Raw genomic sequence first — 20,805 nt, forward strand, 5'->3', positions numbered from 1 at the left:
TGTGGGGGAGGGGAAAGGTGGGGGTGGATACCTGGGTGGGGCTCCACTCTCTCAGAGAAGGGGAAAAGGGATGGGAGGAGGAACTGTGGGAGGGTGGACAACAGTCAGGATGTAAAGTGAATAAATGAATGAATGAATGAATGAATGAATGAAGAAATAAGGAGGAAGCCGGGCGTGGTGGTACACGCCTTTGATCCCAGCACTCGGGAGGCAGAGGCAGGCAGATTTCTGAGTTCAAGGCCAGCCTGGTCTACAAAGTGAGTTCCAGAACAGCCAGGACTACACAGAGAAACCCTGTCTCGAAAAACCAAAAAAAAAAGGAGGAGTATATAGGAGTATATATATGGGGCTGATAAGATGGGTCATTGGCTCAAGATGACTGCCACCAACCCTGGCTATCTGAGTCTAATCCTTGGGACCCACATGGTGGAAGGAGAGAACTGACTTTGGAAAGATGTCCTCTGACCTTCAAATATGTGCTAGAGCTCCAAGTTTGATTCCAAGCATCCTGTGGAGGCTCACTTTGTCCCAGAAGATCCAATTCCCTCCTCTGGCCTTCATTGGCACCAGGAATGGACATGATGCATGGATATACATTTTTTAAAAAGCAAAAATGGTTAGATAAATACAGTTAGGAAGGGGGGGCTATGATAAGAAATCCTACAATTTGGGTGGAGGGTCCAATGTGGAGTGGCTCTGGATGAGCACGGCAGTCAGCTGGGGACACTCGGGTTTAGCCAGTGCTGACTGTGGGCTGGCCCTTGGATCCTAGGCACAGTCCTGGCATCAGCACCCCCAGTTACACAGACCTGAGGTTCAGAGCCATCAGCTGGTGGCTGAATGGTACAGCCAAATGTCACACATCCCTGTCTCTGGGGAGCTTCCTCCCCTGTGAGGCTGCCTCGCACTTCATTTGTGCTTTATCTCATAGGAAGAGAGCCATTGACAGCTTTCAAAGGGGGAAATGCCAGCCTGACCTAAAAATAGCTTCCATTTATCCAGCACTTAGTCAGCTACATTCTGCTAAGCACTTTCCAGAGATTACCTCTTTTAATCCTCACAACAACCCTATGGTTATTATCTCCATCTCACAAATGAAACCCAATTTATGAGATGCTGGGGGTGTTAGGTGTAGCTCAGTGGCATTGTAGTAGAGGACTTGTCTAGCAAGCACAAGGCCCCGGGTTCAAGCCCCAATGCGTGTGCATGGGAGTGTACACACACACAACACACACACCATACAAATACACACACACCCATACACACTCACACACATGGGGGCGGGGTCCTCCTAGTACACACATACACACATACACAGACATACACACATACCATATACACACACGGGGGGGGGTGTCCTAGTACACATAGACACGCATACACAGACGCACACACAGGGTGGAGGGGAGAAAAACTCCAGTACACACACACACAGAGGGGCCGAGAGATCATGGGGTATCACTAGTCACATAGCAAGCTGATGACAGAGCTCATGTGTCACTAACTAGTCTGGCAACAGGGGACTGACTGTCCCCACTTCTCCCCAACCCTCCCCTGCCCTTGGGGCTGGGACAGCAAACAGAGGTCCCCATGAAGGCCAAGGTATAGAGACCAGCTCTTCAATGACCTACTGTTCAACAAGTGTGGCAAGAGCTAACGGTGTGCCTGAGAATTCACTGCTCTTCGGACCTTACGCCCTGTTGAATGAGCTGGAGGTCAGAAGCAGAGATGCCAGCAGCTCAGGCCTCCCTCAAAGCCAGAAGTCCCTCTCATATACTCTGCTCACACTCTCCCCTCCCTCCTAATGCTGTAGGGTGTCATCTCACTCACAAGATAACAGGGCCACCTCAGCCCTCCTCCCGCGGCTATTCTGGGCAGCTCTCTGATCCTCCTCTTCTCCTGGCCCCTACTTCTCCCTTCAGTGGGAGTAGTGGGTGGGGAAAAGCCAGCCCACTTACATAAGCCTGTGGCTGTGACCCCAGGGAGACCAGCCTGGACAGCAGGTGCACAGCCCCTCCCTCACCAGCAACAAAGAAAATTTTCAGCTAGACCCCAGGCATGGAGACAGCCACCACACTGGAGATAGCCTCATGCTCCCAGCGGCAGGTAGAAGCAGCTGCTGACCCAGCGGATGCTAAAGGACCCCGGACTTCACATCAACAGGAGGCAGGCAGCCCTTCTCTGCAGCTCCTGCCCTCTATTGAAGGTGATCTGTGGCAGTCTGTAAGGGTGGGGATGCTGAGTGGTGTGGGAGAGGGGAACTTCCTACTGCTCTGAATATACCCTTAGGGGTCGCCCCCACCCCTGTGCATAAGCTTTAATAACTTTAGGGAACTTCTAGTTAGGATAATGCAGAAATATTCTGGGAGCCCTTACTTCCCTCTCAAATTGCGCCTTGCTACTCAAATGTCTCTGTTGTAATTTTATTCTTTAGCTGAGAAGTCAGTGTTTGTGGCACTTTATAGTGACCAGCAGTGATCTGTTTATATTTTCACCATCAAAAACAGTCACAGGTCCTGGAGGATCCAGTAGAATAAATAACCCATTGGGAAGGGAACGGAGGAGAGTGGCCATTTGTAGAGGTAAAGAGTGATTAAAACTGTTGGCTATGAGGAGGTTGAACATCTTGGACAGCATGATACCCGGCCTCTGCCTGGGTCATGCCGCAGCATCAGGGCCTACCCTAACACCCCACCCTGGCTCACTGGCCAAGGCCTCTCAAAGTCAGAGCTCTGAGGAAGAAGAGCCTTTCAGGGAAAAGCGCTCCATTTCCAGTTTCCAGGTGAGAGTATGTGGTGCCTACCCCAGCCCCATCATCCTGCCACCTGCCCCAGTACCACCTGTCACCACCACAGCTTACCTGGGCAATTGTGTGTGTCTCCACTATACGTGGGTTTGCAAACCCAGGGGAGAGATGGGAGATAGCTCTTCCCTTCTTTGTGATGGTCTTTAGCAGCCCTGTGGCTGTGCTAAACATTTAGCCCAACAAAGTCCTAGCGTTATAACCCCTTAATTTTGCAGAAGATTTGAAAACCACACACAGGAGAAGTCCATGAACTCCTGGAAAGGAAAGAGGTAGGAGAAAAATAGACGGTGTAGGCTGGCAGGCAACACCCCAGGCTCCTTTCTGGGAGTGACGCTAACAGCACAGTGACCTTGAACAAATCAATTCAACTGCTCCACTTTAGTTTCTTCTCTGTAAAATGACTTTAAACATCTCCCAGGAAGGTCAGTTAGAAGGATGGCTGATCAGCACTGTAAGAGGCTAAAGCAACATGGGAATATTTCCAAGAAGGAGATGACAAGACAACCAAGTTCTTTCTCCAACTAGGACCCAAAAGCACAACTGTCCACTCCTTACCCTAAAGAAGATCCTTTGGTTTTTTTTTTTTTTTTTTTTTTTCTTTTTTTTTTTTTTCGAGACAGGGTTTCTCTTTATAGCCCTGGCTGTCCTGGAACTCACTCTGTAGACCAGGCTGGCCTCGAACTCAGAAATTCGCCTGCCTCTGCCTCCCGAGTGCTGGGATTAAAGGCGTGCGCCACCACGCCCGGCCCTAAAGAAGATCCTAATGGAGCTGCCTGAATGTCGAGAGCTGGTGGGTTTATGCCATTGAGATAGGAGAGCTGTTGTGATGTTGTGAGCATCCTAAGATGAGACCGCAGAGACAGAAACCCAGTTTCTTCTCCTGAAAGGCCAAGAGGGTGTGAAAAGCCAGTGCCACTAACTCCCAGCTCTGAAGTGAGTGGCATCCACTTCAACCATGCTATCAGAGAAGGGTCAGGACATCTCTGAGCCTTCATTCTCCTCTGCTTAAAGCATGGGGCGCTTTGGCAATTTCAGGCTCCAGGTCCCAGCCAGAAGCCCCAGCCTCCCACATACAACTCCATGTACTGTGGGCCTCAGGGCTACAGCTAAGTGGCAGTAATAATATCCTTTGACACATTGCAAAATCGGTGTGCATCTATTAGCTTCTTGAAAGACTGATGGTGCGAGTTCAAATCTCAGCTCTATCCTGCTAGCCACCAGAGAAGAATCAGGACATTTCTCTGAGCCCTCATCTCCTCTGTAAATTTGGAGAGCTGAACGTGAGCAATGTCTTATCCCTTTGATAGCTGTGGACTCCCAGGGAACCCCTATTTAAAATAAAAAAGCTATGGACTGACTCTCAACTCTGGAAAGGCAACCCCCCCCCAAAAAAAAAAGGTTTCTGAGATTCACAGTGCCTCTGGAGCTCACCCCAAAATTTTGAAGGATGTTTGGTATGTGATCTGCCGTCTCCTAAGTTCTCTTAGAGTTCCAAGGACTGCCTGCTTCCTAACACTGCCTGTTCCTCACAGAGGGCACAGGGTCTGAAGGGAGCCTGTGACTGCAGGAAAGGGCAAGCAGGCAGACATTCATTGGCACAATCAGAGCAAGCGGCATCTGACCAATGAAGGGCTTTCAGTCTAACCACGTGACCAAATCGGCAGGATGCCGCAGCTGGCATTGGCGCCATTTGTCCTCAGTGCCCCACAGAGGTACTGTGTCCGGGAGTCAAGACCCGGAAAAAGCCGAAGGGAAGGCTAGGGAAGGGGCTGAACTCTTGAGTAGGAGAATATGGGCCCTGAGACAGAAAAGGGAAAGTCAACTGCTCATTTCAACAGAATCGTTCCTAAAGACTCTGCACGTGCATCCCTCTGAGGGTCTTCTAGGCGTAGGAATGGATCTCATGCCGAGGTAGAACCAGCCTGCCTGCGGGTTTTCCTTCCCCTACAAATAGTTGCTTCCTTACCTGTTATACGCCAGACAGTAGCCTAGGTGCAGTTAGAAACATAAATTAAAATGATGCCCTCAAGGTATATTCTAATAGAAGGAGAGAGACCGAGCAATAGTGTGGGTCAGATAGCGCCAAACATCACAGAGGGAAGGAGGCAAGGTGCTGCAGTGAACGAGGCAGGCAAACTTCAGGCTCCAAACAGGATGATGAGCCAAGGCCTTAACAATCAGGGTACAACGTGAGCAGCAATATCACAGATCTGTAAGTAGACTGTTTTCTCTGTAGATAGGCTAAGTACAAAGGTCCTGGGACAGGAATGTTCTTCATAAAGGGTTGGGCAATTGTGACTATAGTGACAATGTGGGAGGAGACAATGCTAGGCCAGAGGAGCAGAGCGGTACCAAGCCAAAGCAAGCTCTGAAGGGTGGGTTGATTCTGGGATGGAAGGGCAGCCAGAACAGGGTTTTAAATAAGAACTGACATGATCAACTACAGGTTTCAGGGATTTGGGGTGGGGGTGGGGGTGGGGTGCTCCTTAGATAGCAGCAAGATCATCTGCTGATGAGAAAGAGGGACAACAGACAGAGTGAGCTGAAGCAGTGTGACAGGGCTGCCAGGGCCATCGGGAATGGTGCAAGTGGTACATGCCTTTAATACCAGGACTAGGGAGGCAGTGCCAGGAAGATGTCATGCTAGGTATGGTGGCACATACCTTTAATCACAGTACTTGGTAGGCAGAGGCAGATTGATCTTTGTGAGTTCAAAACCAGCCTGGGTCTATGTACAAAGCCCTGTCTCAAGTATACATATTAAGGTCCATCTAGGAGCAGCGTAATAATCAAATCAGTGTATTTTTAGTTGCTTAAATAACCAATTTCACTTTAATAGATGGTTGACATATTGCTATTCACACTTCACATCTGGATTTTCAGAGGCTAAGGGAGTTCGTGGGAGGGAGGGACTATGATACCACTTTCTAAGGGGTCACATCTCATACGTAATTGTCTATTTGTCAAGTTTCATACAAATGTACATTGTATTTTGATGTCAAGTTAGCATGTCGTTGTTGTTGTTGTTTTCTATGTTGTTTGCATCACAGACACTGTGCACACACAGACACCGTGTGGGTGGAATGTCTATTTGACTAGGATTAGGCATTGCCAAGAGGGTGTAGTGAAGTGAAAGAGAGATAAAGGATCTGGGTGATGATGCAAGAAAGTGAGTGTCACATGACCATGGACTCCAACCTGGTGGGGGGAGAGAGCGATAGGCACTGTGAGATGGGTGCGTGGTGGGGTAACATGTCTCAGTGGAGTTATGGCAGGATTCAGGAAGAGAGGCAATGTGGAAGAGTCTGTTATCAGTTGGGTACCAGCTGAAGAAGCGGGCACAGCTGGAGAACAATTGCATTTCTTGCTGCTAGTGCAGAACTAGAAATAAGTGTCCCTGTTAAGTAGATAATTCTTCAAGAAGCAATTCAGGGATCCTGCTCTTTTTCCTATGGGGGCCTTGACACTTTTGGGGCCCTATGATCACCTGCCTACTGATAGCAGGATTTGATGGGGGGAGGGGACACAGAAAAGTCGCTTCTTACAAACCCTGGCACTGAAGCAATCCCCACCCCTTGTTGTACTCTCCCTTTCACTGAGAGTGTTAGTACCTAGGCCACAGCAGTGGGGACTGGAAACTGTTCCTGCTGGGGCAGCCAATGCTCAGAGATACTGTGAAGACAGCATCTGAGTTGGTGGTCAGTGAGCCGTCTCTGTTATAGAGGTGTGGAAAGAGTGGAACACTTGTAAGTCAGATGGCAGAAAGGTCGCATCTCTAGATCTGATGCATGACCAATGGCTGAAGCAGGCATTGAACCAGCAAGTGTCAGGTCCAAAAGAAACTCAGGACACAAGGCTAACTGTGGTTCCTATCAGCAGATCAGATAGGTCAGGGTGTCTGCTGACCTCCAGGTTCCCTCAGCACCTGTGGCTCCTTCTCAGCTCTTCTCCTCTGCTCCTCCCCTAAACTTCTCTAGCTCATAGGCTTCCTCCAGCTTCTCTGTCCTATATAAGCCTGCAATTCAGCCCTGCACTCTCTTGTTCTCTTGCCCCACCTCTTGGCCCTTCTCTCTTTTACCCCCCCCCCCCCCATGGCCCTGGTTTCATTTGCTGGTCCTGTTTAACCCACTACTTTCTCTCCCTGCTCTGGACTCTTCTGGATGCCTCTGCCTGTACTCTCCCTCGTACCTGTGATAAAGGCCTTCCCCCTTCATAAATGTGGTGCCACACTCCATTTTTTTACAATGAGCCAGGCTGTGAGAGTCTGGCATGGATTGGAAGGATAGACTTTGAAATTACCACATTACAGTGGAGCAATGTGGAAGACTCAGGCAGTGAGCGGGGGCCGAAGCGACCAACCATGAGAGCAAGACAGACGAGGGATGATGGGTCTATCTCAGAGACCCATATTCTGCTTCTATATCATTTTGCTTTTCCTAGTTTGGCTTTCATAGTCTGTAAGGGGGTGACACTGTTGTCCTTTACAAGGAGGTTCTTCTGAGTGAGGTCTCCCCGTTCTCTTCTGACCATATTCTACCAAACAGGTTTTGATGGCTACACCCTTGGCAGCCATAAGTGTTTCTCTAAGAAATTCTGGTGCGTAGTTCTCAAATCCCTGGAAATATTTACTTTCGGATCTATAGATGGCTTCGAACCTCTTGCCCTTGTCTTGGTAACCACTTGCTCACACAGGCCTGTGTTTATGTATGTTTGCATGCCTGCATGCATGGATACATACTTGGAAATTACACATTTATGTGCACACACATATACCTGTCTCTGTGTGTGTCTCTCTTGTCTCTGTATCTCTCCCCTCTGTCTGTCTCAGTCTCTGTCTCCCCTCTATCTCTGTATCTCTCCCCTCTGTCTCTGTCTCCCCTCTGTCTCTGTCTGTCTCAGTCTCTGTCTCCCCTCTGTCTCTGTCTCCCCTCTGTCTCTGTCTGTCTCAGTCTCTGTCTCCCCTTTGTCTCTGTCTCCCCTCTATCTCTGTATCTCTCCCCTCTGTCTCTGTCTCCCCTCTGTCTCTGTCTGTCTCAGTCTCTGTCTGTCTCCCCAGCACCTCCAGGATATCTACTCTTTTCTTCTCCCTCCAAGCCGTAGTGAGGAGCAATGTATGCACCAAACAACCTCAAGAAGACTACTGAGGGACCATGTAGAAGAAAATTGAAAGAGGATATGACCAATTATTTCCTTTGAAAATAGAAAAAAAACTGGGCACGAACTTCAGCACATTAAAAGTGGAGTAGACAGTAGGATAACCAAGATCTTAGGGCTCGAAATAAGCTCTCCATTTTTGAGACTTAATCTCTCCCTTGGAGAGAAAGTGTCGAGAACCCAGCTCAGAAGTCTCTGTTTCTCAAAGGACATTTCAAACTGTTCCACCCCCAGCCCCTGTCAGGCCTGTGGTCGTCAGTCCTGGCCTAAGAACATTGAGGCTGTGCTCCCTGACATCAGAGCAGGAAAAGCCCTTGGGTGTGATGGGGAAGTCTCCCCAAGGTCAGTCCAATTTACACCTCACTTGACAGGAGGTGCAAAGAGAGAGGCCTCCAAGGAGCCCTCAGTTACCATTCTGAGCAAAGGGTCAGATTGCTGACCAGGTTGAATGTGGGAGGTGACAGAACTCAGTGCTGACAAGGCACCTCTAGCTGCCAGACCCTCTTTCCTGACTGGCATGTGGTTACTCTCAAGGCCATCTGTGGCTCTCCCCTGGGGCGTCTCTTCATCCCTCCGAGAATCAGGGACACCCTTGCGACTTCAATATGATCATCTTGTCAGGGGCTTCTTATACATAAAGAGCATCAGGGAGCCCTGCAGGGAAGGAGACCCTCCTCAACCTCACCATCTCCACTGTGGCCTCTCCTCCGGCTGCCCCAGTGGACTCCCCAATAACCTCAAAGGCTGCGTCACAAATCCCCCCAGCTCTGCACACCCAAGCTTTTGCTCCTGTCATTTTTCTCTCTAATGTGGGTGAAGGAAAGCTAACTTTTTCTAAGATGTATTTTTAAGAAATAAGAAATGCTGGGTGGAAACAGATATCAGCTCACATCAATCAGAAGAAGTACAGACACTGAAGCCTAGCCTAGGGCTAGTTAGTGCATCTCCCAGCATGAAGCCTGGTTCTGTCCCCTCAACTCAGCCTTTCTTGGTCGTTGAGCTTAGCCTTCTGCCTTCTTTCCTCCTCCTCCTCCTCCTCCCCCTCCCCCTCTCCTCCCCCTCCCCCTCCCCCTCCTCGTGACAGGTCATACCAGGCCAGACTCTGACTCCTGGGTCTAGGAAGATACTGATGAGGGTGGGAGGCTGGATGGATGAGCCATGCTTCAGAAACAGGTCCTTTGGATATCTGATCTCAGCTAGGGGTGCAAGAGTCCTGCGTGCCAGGCACAACTCCACACCTCGCCTGGAGATCAGCAAATCAATGTCTCTCCGAGCCCCCCCCCCCCCCCGCCTCCAGTTGGCTTCCCTTTCCGAGTGTTCACTGAGATCCGTCTTACTCCACTACTCCGTAGATAGCACAGGGACAGAGGAGCCCATTCTTTGGCAAGTGTGAAAGGTTATTCCCTTGCCCAACAATGAACAACCAAGACCAACAAGATGAAGTTTTTTGACCTTCATTTCCAACCACTTCCCTCCTTAAAAAAAAATCCCTCACATCCGCCTGTGTTCAACCCCTTGGTTGCTTGCCAAGATGGCCACGGGAAAGGAGAGCATCATACAACACTCCATTGTTGCCACCCCACCCCCTGCCACCAAGGTCAGCAGAGAGCAGAGAGAGCAGGGTCACTGGGCAGCTTGGGTGCCTTGCCTGCCCTGTTCTTACTGAGAACACTAATGCTTCCAAAGGTACAGACCAGCCCAGGTCCAACACAGCTGAGCAAAACAAAATAGCAAAGCCAGATAAAGGAGGTGGCCGGCAAGCACTGTGCACTCTCATTAACTTCTAAGACCACAGTGGTTTGAGATCGTAATGGGAGGAAGGGGGTAGTCTGCAAAGTGGGGCCTAAGAGGAACACAGTAGGACCTCTGTCTATTCTCTCTCAACTGCCATCCTGTAAAGGGTTGCTTTATACAATGTATGTATTTAAGCTGTTCAATCTATAAGTAAACATACTTGTGGTGAACGCACAGGAACGTACTCTTCAGGGAAATGTGTATTATCAGGAAGCTTGAAATGCCCTGTCAGGCACTCATGCTGTTAGCCACAGGAATGTACCAGGGGTGGAATGTCTTCAACTGCAAGGAATACATTTTGGCAGGAAGTCTTGGGTTGCTGGTGGGAACCTAGGTGCTGTCACATTCTTCTTGAGATAAAAAAGTGGCAGGGGCTGCCTTTGAGGAAGGAGGAAAGAGCAGCCCTGGTAGGTAGAAAAATGGTCCCCAAGTGAACTAGGAGGGATGTCTGCTCTTCCACAACCAAGGTAGCCCACAGATCCTCTTGAGAGCAGAATACCCAGGCTCCTAACCCTTGAGCATCTCTTGCCTGTATCCTGAGAGCAACAAAGATACCCAATTCCCTAGTGCGTATGTGCCTGGAGGTCAAGGACAAGTCACAGACTGCCCCATACTCCCCAGACTCTACTTGTAGGAAGTGATCTATTACAGATGATAATGCCACACTGTAGGGATCAGGGTGGCCATGCAGAAGTAGGGACCCAGACACTGGCTTCCTCTGGGATGACTCTGTAGTGCCTTTGTGTGAGGACAGGATGTTGACTCTTGCAGGGCAGAAAGCCTTCTCTGGAGGTCTGTACCCGACCAGGAGGTCAGATTCACTCAGACAGCAATGTTATTACGGACCCAGCAACAAAACAAAACAAACAAACAAACAAAAAACATCACTGGAAAGACAAGCTGTGAAGATTGGTCTACTCACAGAGAGGAACAAAACTCAAATGGGTGGAAAGCTGAGTACTTGAGAGTTACAATCAAAAGAAGTATCAGTCTACGAGCCCAGGTTTTGGGGGAGGCAAGGGTTGTTGAGTGGGACAAAGCCTCACTGTGCAGCACATCCTGCCTCCCTGCCTAGGTGGCGAGATTAGAGGCAGTCACCACCATACCCAGCTCCCATGCTCTTTCTGGAGATCTCAGCCTTTCTGGGGGCTCCTTCAGCCAACTGCTCCTCGAAGCCCAGCACCATGGGAAGGGCATGGGTGTATGGTTTAATAGTAGGTCACTAGAGTGACTGAGACTGCTGCTTTTGATCCCTGCTATAATGGAAAGATCTAGGAATATTCTATATGATAAGGGCTTAATCTGGTGGCCACTGCCCACAGAGTACTACTGGGCACAGTACTCACTTCTTCCATGTATTCATTTCCATCCTCTCTCTCTCTCTCTCTCTCTCTCTCTCTCTCTCTCTCTCTCTCTCTCTCTCAGAGCACCCCAAGATCTGGCTACCTCGGGCCCTGAAGCAGACTTACATCCGGAAGGCTGGGGAGACAGTGAATCTACTAATCCCGATCCAGGTGATCACACCAGCCCCATGTTGGCACCAAGTTAAGGTTTTGACTTTGAAATAACCTAGGAGTGAGGCAGTCTTCCTGGCCTTGAATGAGGATCCACAGATCACCACCATTCCATGCTCCCAAGGTTGGGTTTGGCTAGGACAGGTGTGTCCTATGAGAGGAGGTAATGCCAAAGCAGGCTCTACAGTCTGCAGAGGTCTGGAGACCCTCAATTTTAGAGGGGGTCTTAGGAATTGGGGCAACTACTCAGCTACCCTGAGTATCCATGACTAACACTCTCAGAGGGTGAAAGTCTCAAAAGCCATCCCCCTGTCTCTTGAGTATACACTGAAAGGCAGGAGCTTCCTGGAGGAGTCTACCAAAAAACTCTCTAGCTCAAGGAATGTCAAGATATCCCATGGATTTGGGGTAGACTGACAGAAATGAGAGGAGAAGGGGGGGGGTGTGAGCATCTTGGGGATGCTTAATCTTATCTCCACTGCTCAGGGTAAGCCCAAACCTCAAACCACCTGGACTCACAATGGCTGTGCCCTGGACAGCAGCCGTGTCAGCGTGCGGAATGGGGAGCATGACTCTATTCTTTTCATCAGAGAGGCCCAACGCACTGACTCAGGATGCTACCAACTCTGTGTGCAGCTCGGTGGGCTGCAGGCCACTGCCACCATCAATATCCTGGTGATCGGTAAGGCTGGGGGATAGAAGGAAGAGGTAGTCTCTAGCATCTCTGGGCTGAATAGGAGCTATCCCAGAGAGTCTCAGACACGGTGGTAGGTGATGGGAAGGATCCAAGCAGAGAAGAGGGTCGAGGGTATTCTGTAGTGAGGTTGCCACATGTGGGATGCCCAGTGCCTACTGCCACCCACGGCTTTGCTCTTCCAGAGAAGCCAGGCCCTCCTCAGAGTATTAAGTTGGTGGACGTTTGGGGCGCCAATGCTACTCTGGAATGGACACCTCCACAAGATACGGGCAATACAGCTCTCCTGGGATACACGGTGCAGAAGGCTGACAAAAAATCTGGGGTGAGGTGCACCTGGGAAGAAGGGAGGGAGGCATTCTGGATGATCTTCTGGCAGCTCCATGTAGAGTGAGATTTAGAAAAGAAAAAAAAAAAACAAACAAAGCCCAGGTGTCTCACACGTGTCACCCACTGGGGACCCCACAGCTCTGGTTCACAGTCCTGGAGCGTTACCACCGAACCAGCTGCGTTGTCTCCAATCTCATTGTTGGCAACTCCTATGCCTTCCGGGTCTTTGCGGAGAACCAGTGTGGGCTCAGCGACACAGCCCCTGTCACAGCTGACCTTGCCCACATCCAGAAAGCAGGTGAGGAAGTTAAGACTGTGTGCTGACAACACTGAGGAAAACAGAACTGAAGCTGGACAGAGTCCTCACGTGCTGCACCGTGGTTCCTCTTGATGCCCACAGCTACTGTTTACAAGGCCAAGGGGTTTGCCCAGCGGGACCTCTCAGAAGCTCCCAAGTTTACCCAGCCGCTGGCAGACTGCACTACAGTCACTGGCTATGATACCCAGCTCTTCTGCTGTGTGCGTGCCTCTCCCAGGGTGAGTGAGGAGCTTCTCAGGTGGGGCTATCCTGTACTGCTTCCTGTCACTAGCCCATCCTAACCTGAGCTATATCACAGGGCATCCTAATTGAACATCTGCTACCAGAGCCACCATTTGTCTCCTTGACAGCAGGTTACTTAGGCACTGTCAGGAAGGGCATCTGTAATTCAAGATGGATGGATGGAAATGGTGTTCCTTTGGAGTGTTGGGTCCTCGTGTACAAAGACGTCACTTCCAGCTAGTTATCTGCCAGTAGTGTCTGATTCCCGCTGGTTTCTCTTTATTCATTCCCCATGCCTTGTCTGCTCAGGGCTGTGGACATGCATACTGCTCTGCTTGCAATCTGGTCTTTGCAGTCTACCCCATTCGTGGCATTTACCAAATAACTTGGGTTACAAGTACAGGTCAAACTGTGTGGAGATAACACCTTGAAGGGAGACTTGTGATAAAGCAACTCTAGAAGCCACTTTCAAAACAGGGCACAGAAACCACTCACAAACAGTGGGGACTGAATAGGAATGAATCACTGTGTGTACATAAAAAACAAACAAACAAAGCAAAAGAACCGGAAACCCTGAGCTGGCAAGGTGGCTCAGTGGGTAAAGGCCCTTGCTCCCTGACCACCTGAGTTCAACCTCTTGAACACACACGGCGGGAGGAAAGAACCTCTAAGTCTTCCTCTGACCCCCACACAGTGTACCCCTCTATACAAACAAATGTTATTTTCAAATAGTTTTTGAGTGGAACCCATAGCTCGGTGTGGAGATACATACCTTTAGTCACAGAACAACAGAGGCAGAAGTAGGGGTGGATCTCTGTGAGTCTGAGGTTAGCCTAGTCTACATAGTGAGAACAGCCAAGGCTACATACATGGTGAGACCCTGCCTTAAAACAAAAATATTTTTTAAGAATTTAAGAAGTAGACTTTGAGGGCTGGCGAGATGGCTCAGCGGGTAAGAACACTGACTGCTCTACCAAAAGTTTTTAGTTCAAATCCCAGCAACCACATGGTGGCTCACAACCACCTGTAATGAGATCTGACACCCTCTTCTGGTACATCTGAAGACAGCTACAGTGTACTTAATTATAATAACAAATAAATCTCTGGGCTGGAGTGAGTGAGGCGACTGAAGTGAGCAGGGTTGACTGGAGCAAGCAGAGATCCTAAAAATTCAGTTCCCATAAGCCACATGAAGGCTCAAAACCATCTGTACAGCTACAGTGTACTCACATACATAAAAATAAAATAAATAAATCTTTAAAAAAAAAAAAGAGTTTGGTGCCCATGACAGCTCCTGAGCAATCTCTTCCAGGTCAGGGACATCTGTTGATGTGGACTAGGGTTCAGGCACTGTCTTCAAACCTAGGAAGGCGCCCCAGTGCATGCTAAAGGTACTGAAAGGGGAATCTTCCCACAGCATGGAGGCAGGGAACCTTGCAGAAAGCCACCATCTCCACTCCTGTAGGCCGGGTCCCAGACACTAAGTGCAGAAAGGATAATTGGCTTCTACTCTGCTCTGTGCCCCTTCATCTTCCAGCCCAAGATCATCTGGCTAAAGAACAAGATGGACCTCCAAGGCAACCCCAAGTACAGAGCCCTCAGTCAGCTGGGGATCTGCTCCCTAGAAATCCGCAAGCCTAGCCCCTTCGATGGAGGCATCTACACCTGCAAGGCCATCAATGCTCTGGGGGAGGCATCCGTGGACTGTCGGGTGGATGTTAAAGGTAAAGATGGGAAATTCGTGTCTCTGGTACCAGTCAGCTCCTCCTTCCACACAAGCTGAAATGGAAAGGTCCTCCCTTTATAATTCGTCACCTGCTGCAGTGACCAAATACCCAACAAGAAGCAACTTGACCATGGGCTTATTTGGCTCATGGCTCGAGGGCACAGTCTCTTGGGACAGGGTAGACAATAGGGCAGGAGTGGAGCTGGGTAACAGCAGGAGGAATGGGGGACTGTGTCCTCACATATGGACACATCAGGAGGCAGAGAACAGAATGCTGATGCTCATCGGGTGTTTTCCTTCTATCCCCCTTTATTCAGCCTGGGCACCCACACTGTGAGATGATGTCACCCAGGATTACAGTGGGTCTTCCCTCCTCAGTGAAAACCCTCTAGGAATACCCTCCAGACATGCCTAGAGATGTGTCTCCTAGGTAACAAAGACATGACAATTAACCACCACAACTGCCCAGGACTCTAGTGTCTCTGTCACCATGTAGATGCACCAGGAGCCCATCTTATCAACTAAGGTGTCATTTCTGTGCATCACGAGTCAATAGTATAGGAAGAATCACTAATTCAATTGTTTTAAAGGACAAGTGTGAAGTATGCGGAGGTAGCTGCTTTGTTAGCTGGGAGATGACATTCTGGAGGCAAAGAGCTCTGTGATCTTTGTACCAGTGCAGGAGAGCTGTAGAGGACGGTTATTAGCTGTAGGTCATGCTGTACCCCCTGCCCCACTTCCTCTCTGATCCATTCATTTCTCCTTTCTTGCTACCTTGTTGGAATCTCCATCACAGCCTGTTGGGTTTTGGGGTTGGGTTTTTTTTTTTTTAACATCTTTCCTTAATCTTCAGAATCTTATACCTATATACACTAAATGTGGCCATATTGTCCCAGCACATTGTTTTATAATTATCTACTTATAATAGATATTTGACTTCCAATTAAACCATAAACAAAGCTCTCTGTCCCTAGAGTCCGGCCTAGTTGCTGACACACAGAAGGCTGTAGCTAGGTGTTGTTGCATGAGTCAGGATTAAGTGGGCTTTATATATCCTACTCTCTATGTATAGACTCCCCAGCTAACATTATGGAAGCGTAAGTGGGACATCCATTCCCAGGGCTCTGAGAGACAGTTTCCCAGAGATTTTATGCAGTGTTAACATTGAGAAATGTCTACATTTTGCAGCTCCTCATTAAGGCTGTCCTAAGAAGACAGGATATCTGAGGAAGGTAAGGAAGAAGGCAAAGACATCTTGGTGGATTCTTTCATGTTCCTGGCAATGCTGACAAGTTTGGGATGGATGCCTCTATCCATCCATCTGCCCCTGGCGACTTTTTTTTTCTTTTCTCTTTTGAGACAGTGTAACCTTAACTGCCCTGAAACTAACTCTGTAGGTCAGGCTGGCCTTGAACTTACAGAGCTCTGCCTACCTCTGCTTCCTGAGTGCCAGGATGAAAGGCACAAGTTGGCACCACCACCCACTTTTTTTTTTTTTTTAATTCTAACACTATCAGCTCTGCAGAGGAAACTGGTAGAGATAAAGTCTGCTCTTGTCATAGTCTGTGTGTTTCTACTCGGGTCAGTGACAGGGCTGAAAGCCAATTATCCTTGGAGAATGTGAGCCTCTGCCTCTACCTAATCAGGGGGCTCTGCGGGGAACATGGGAAGTAAAAGAGAGAGACCAGAGTCTCCATTGCTACAGCCCCACACTGTGGGTGGAGACAGGTCTGCTGGTCTCTCTACCTCATTATCGTAAGCAGGGTGAGAAACAAGGCAGCTTGTTCATAGTTTTATTTATTTATTTATTTTTGCTTGCTCATATTCTCTTGAATTTTATACATCTCTTCCTGTTCAACAGATGAAAATCTTTTTTTTTCTTTTTGTTAAATGTCAACAATAATTTAACATTTGGGTATGTGGTTCCCAAGCGGCTCATCACTGGCAAAGAGCCACTTGGATCATTACCTAGAATGTGGTAGCTGCTTCAAGTTCCCTGCCACTCACAGGAGAGATGCTACATATAAACCAATGGGAAAGGGGAAAGAAAGGCCCAAGAGAGAACAGAGTCCTGGCTTTCAACATTCCCTCTGACTTTCAGCTCCAGGCTGAAGAATACGGAGCATGAATTCGATCCCCGAAGCCATTGATTTAAGCTCATCAATGATACATAGCAAATGAAAACCCTAAATGCTACATTAAACGCACAAACTCTCCTCAGGAGAGCTTTCTCTGCCAGCTGGCTTATAGACACTTTTCTCCTTCCCCGCCTTCCCTGTCAGTACCACAGTATGTCGGTCTTGATTTTTACTTATCTGTGGCTCCCTTCTGTCTCCCAGCCGGGGCTCAGAAGCAAAGCATGGTGGGCAGTGAATTTATAGCACTGGACCATGAAGAAGGATGGTCTTAACACATCCCGGACGGAAACTGTTTGTCTGTCGTGTTGGCTATAATACACCCTCTCTTTTCAGGGCCTCCTGGGAGCCTGACTCTGACAAGACTGTGTCCTCAAGGAGCATTAGCTGGCTTGGCCTAGACTAAATAAATGTATACATCCTCATTTCTTGAAATGTCCTCTTTCCAAGCTTTTCTACAAGGAGAAGCCTTACAAAGGTTACAGTCCTTCGGCCAGTCTGTATGGTCCCAGAGCCCTAAGACTCATCGTTTTCTTCTGTTCTACCTCATATCCACACAGTCTCTCTTACAGAGTCGCATTCTCCCTCTCTGCCCTGCCACCTGACTTACTTTTGACACAGAGTTTTATATATTCCAGCCTGGCCTTTTAACTCCACAAGCAAACTAATGATGCCCTTGAACTTCTGATGCTCTGAACTGTATTTCCTAAGTGCTGGGATTACAGGCCTGTGTCACCACACACAGTTTATGGGATCCTAGGGGTTGAATTTAGGACTTCATGCAAACTAGGCAAGCACTCTACAAAGTGAGCCACATCCCCCACCCTATCCACAGAGTTTTCTGACACTATCGTTTACCGCAGGCCACTTTTGACAGGGTTGCCTTTAGTTCTACGAGGCATGAGGTGTTGGGAAAAGATGAAGATGATTTGTCATATTCCCAAAGGGAATGATACCCTTTGTAAATTGGTATCACAGGATGCAGGCCTAACAAGAGGCAGCAAGCAGCACAGATCATCCTACAAATAAAGGCAGAACCCCAAGCCCCGAGCCTCACCTCGGGATGTTGTTCCCTCTTGCTTCTGTTTGTCTGCATCTTATAACAAGTCACATACAGAAGATGCTCTCGGACTCGGTAAAGATGCTGATGGTCTCTCCCACTCCTATATGCCCATTGTACCCGTCTCAACAAGAGCCACAAACCAGGACTGGAGAGATGGAGAGTCTTCGTTCAGTTCCTAGTGCCCACATGATGGCGCATGACTATCCAGCTCCAGGTGGTCAGATGCCCTCTTCTGGCCTCTGCAGGGACAGGCACATACATGCAGGCAGGCAGTTACACATACACATAATATAAATTAACTATATATGTATGTACACGCACACACACACACACATATATATATATATATATATATGTATATATATATATATATATATACATATATATATATATATATATATAATTTTTTTTAAAGAGTCTCAACTCAAGGTGGGAGGTGGTGACACATGCCTTTAATCCCAGCACTTGGGAGTCAGAGGCAGGTGGATCTCTGTGAGTTTGAGTTTGAGGCCAGCCTGGTCTACACAGAGAGTTCCAGGACAGCCAGGGCTGTTACAAAGAAAAACCCAGTCTTGCAGTCTTGAAGTATCAAGGGGGGGAGGTGGCTCTCAACTCACAATTCTCCTACCTTGATTTCCCAAGTGCTGGGATGACAGGCATACAGGCATGCACTCCCATGGCTGTCCTAAGCCATCACTGTCTGAAGCGGTATATTACATAAAAGAGAATAGAGGCTGCTGCCTTATATAACAGAGAACTGTATCTGAGTTGTAGAGCACTGGATCGCAGCTTTAGTTCCCTCAGCATTAAAGCCTGGCCACAGTTAGCATCTTCCCGGGAGGCTCTAGGGAAGTTTGTCAACCTAAGACTGCATTGCACATGGATAACTGTGAGAATCAGCGCTGGAGATTGTCAACAGGAGGACAAAGGTTCTCATGAGCACATGGGACCCTGCTGGTGCCTGAGGTTGCCTTCTGTCCCCGTGGTGTCCTGGGTTAGTGAATCTTAGTCAAGAGTGAGAGTGAGTGAGGGAAAGCAAGAGCAGGAGGGGGTGTTTGGGGGTAGGGGTGGGGGTGGGGGCAGGGCAGAGAGCCTTCTATGCATCGGGAACTGAACAGAAGTGATTTCTCTCGTTTTAATCTTCATGTTACAAATGAGAAAGTTAAGCTCACAGCCCCCCCCCCCCCAAGCCAGAATCCGGTAAGCGGCGAGCTTCCCCATTTTCTCTCATCTATGACCAGACACTCTGGGTTGGAAAAAATGAGCTTAAAAGAGAAAATATTTCAGGATTTGGGGGGGGGGGGCGAATATCAGGCCACTTTTTTTTTCCTTTGAGAAGAAAAGGGATGTTGATTGGCTCAGGAAAATCCAAAGGCTTTTTTTCTTCAAACCAAAGAGATCTACTTTCACTTTGACGCTGAAACTACTCTGCCTCTTTCTCACTGAAGTTCTGGGAGAGTACAGCTTCCACGTGATGATAGCTACCATATGTCGTAAATTAGCTCCTTACCCAACTAAAGCCTTACTACTTCCAAGCCAGCCTTGGGAAAACTGAGAAGACAATTAGCCAATCTATTGTCCTTAGGGAACACCGGTTTGAAATTGTTAGATAAAGCCAGGTTTGGTGGCTGCTGCTAAAATGTCTTCCCTGGGAGAGACATAAACCACCTTGTCTACACCTTCTCTTACCTCCCCAAAGTCAAACAACAGGAGGAATCCCCCACCCAGAGTTTATGCAGAGGAACCAATGAACTCGATAAGATAAGCTTACTTACAGAGCAGTGGGTTAGGGGTGTAGGCACGGATGACCTTGAAGCAGCTCTGGTGACTTCCCTAAGGAGACTTCCCCTTGCCTCTTCCCACTTCTATCCTCTAGCCCCTTCCCCCAAACCATCTGCAGTTAGGACAGAATTGCATACAGCTGGTTGAGAGGGACGGCTGCATACTCAGGTGAAGGTCCCGTGACCTTCTGTCCCACCTCCTCCTTCTATGACGGAAGGTAAACCGTCCACAGGCCCAGCTGTGATGGTCTTTCCGAAGCAGGCGCAACAGAACTCCTGAAGATGCTTGCAGATGTTTGCAGATGTCTCAGAGGATGGTCCTAGAGTAGAGTGGCACAGGCCTTTAGTCCCAGCACTTGGGAGGTAGGGGCAGGAGGGTCGGGACTTCAAGGTCATCCTTGGCTATATGGTGAATTCAAAGGCCAGCATGAGCTACACTAGTCTCTGTCTCAGAAAATAGCAAAAAACAAAGGGAAAAGAAACAGATGGTGTGTGTGTGTGTGTGTGTGTGTGTATCAGTGAATGGAGAGGAGTGGTCTGGTCATAGCCAGTCAACAACATTCACAACAGCAAAGGCTTCTTTCCAACCTGAAGCAAGCCTAGGGTAGAAGGTGGTAGTGACTGTGCTCTAAGGATGCGCCAGACCATGCTATTTGCTGAACTTTTACAGGCCCACCATTAAAGTGCACACATCTCCAGCATCCTGGCGAAGAAATAAATTCTTCACACGAACAAGATCTTTAGCAATAGGTAATCCTTTTGCACTTAGGGAGCACAGCTCTGACATCTTTTATTATTATTACTACTTACTGTTTGCCTGGAAGAATGACTTCTTTGTTATTTATTTAAACTCTTAAATAGCTGCTCATACTCATCGTTTGGGGGTTGGGGTTGAAGCAGGAAGAAAAAAATGCCAGATATCTCAGAGAAGTGGCCTTATGCTAAATGAAGAAATCTTGTGGCTCCAGTGCTGGAGAGATGGTCTATTTGGTGGTCTCTGCAAGTACGCGAGAAACCCAGCAAGGAAACCCAGTCTCAGATGCTGGAATCCAGGAGGTGGGGGAAGAGGCGGGGCTCCAAGCCTACATTGGTTCGACAGTTCTCCCCTTGTCTGACTCGCGGTTAGAAGGAGGCGCTCCGGTACACGCCACCGCGCACTCACGGCTCCTCCCGCCGTTCCGCTGTAGCCCCCTACCCTTTTTGGGAAGTGCCCTTTGGTCCAAGGGACAATCTTCTCCGGCTGACATCCCGACTGCTCCCGACTCAG

At 48.7% G+C, this 20,805-nt stretch overlaps 1 protein-coding gene and 1 long non-coding RNA gene across 2 annotated transcripts; one reads left to right on the plus strand and one right to left on the minus strand.

The window, feature by feature from the left end:
- The first annotated feature begins 1,972 nt into the window (after positions 1–1,972).
- Mybphl (myosin binding protein H-like) lies at positions 1,973–17,119 on the plus strand. The gene is made up of 9 exons (NM_026831.1): positions 1,973–2,206; positions 11,180–11,268; positions 11,755–11,950; positions 12,148–12,287; positions 12,431–12,590; positions 12,693–12,829; positions 14,371–14,557; positions 15,748–15,791; positions 17,031–17,119. Exons 1-8 carry the CDS (start codon positions 2,059–2,061, stop codon positions 15,756–15,758), a joined length of 1,068 nt encoding a protein of 355 aa, NP_081107.1. The 5' UTR covers positions 1,973–2,058; the 3' UTR covers positions 15,759–15,791; positions 17,031–17,119.
- Gm12522 (predicted gene 12522) lies at positions 16,339–20,803 on the minus strand. Its single transcript, NR_040560.1, has 3 exons — positions 20,349–20,803; positions 19,533–19,858; positions 16,339–17,996 (listed from the first exon to the last, which is right to left on the minus strand). It is a non-coding gene; the product is annotated as a predicted gene 12522 (long non-coding RNA).
- Between the last annotated feature and the right edge of the window lie 2 nt (positions 20,804–20,805).

Source organism: Mus musculus, chromosome 3, assembly GCF_000001635.26.
Source record: "Mus musculus strain C57BL/6J chromosome 3, GRCm38.p6 C57BL/6J".
Classification (NCBI taxonomy): Eukaryota; Metazoa; Chordata; class Mammalia; order Rodentia; family Muridae; genus Mus; species Mus musculus.

Excerpts from the sequence above, each read along its gene's own strand:
- Mybphl (NM_026831.1), top strand. The coding sequence starts at position 2,059 with ATGGAGACAGCCACCACACTGGAGATAGCCTCATGCTCCCAGCGGCAG. Across the intron at positions 11,951-12,147 it reads CATCAATATCCTGGTGATCG|AGAAGCCAGGCCCTCCTCAG; the intron begins GTAAGGCTGGGG and ends TTGCTCTTCCAG. Across the intron at positions 12,591-12,692 it reads TGCCCACATCCAGAAAGCAG|CTACTGTTTACAAGGCCAAG; the intron begins GTGAGGAAGTTA and ends TGATGCCCACAG.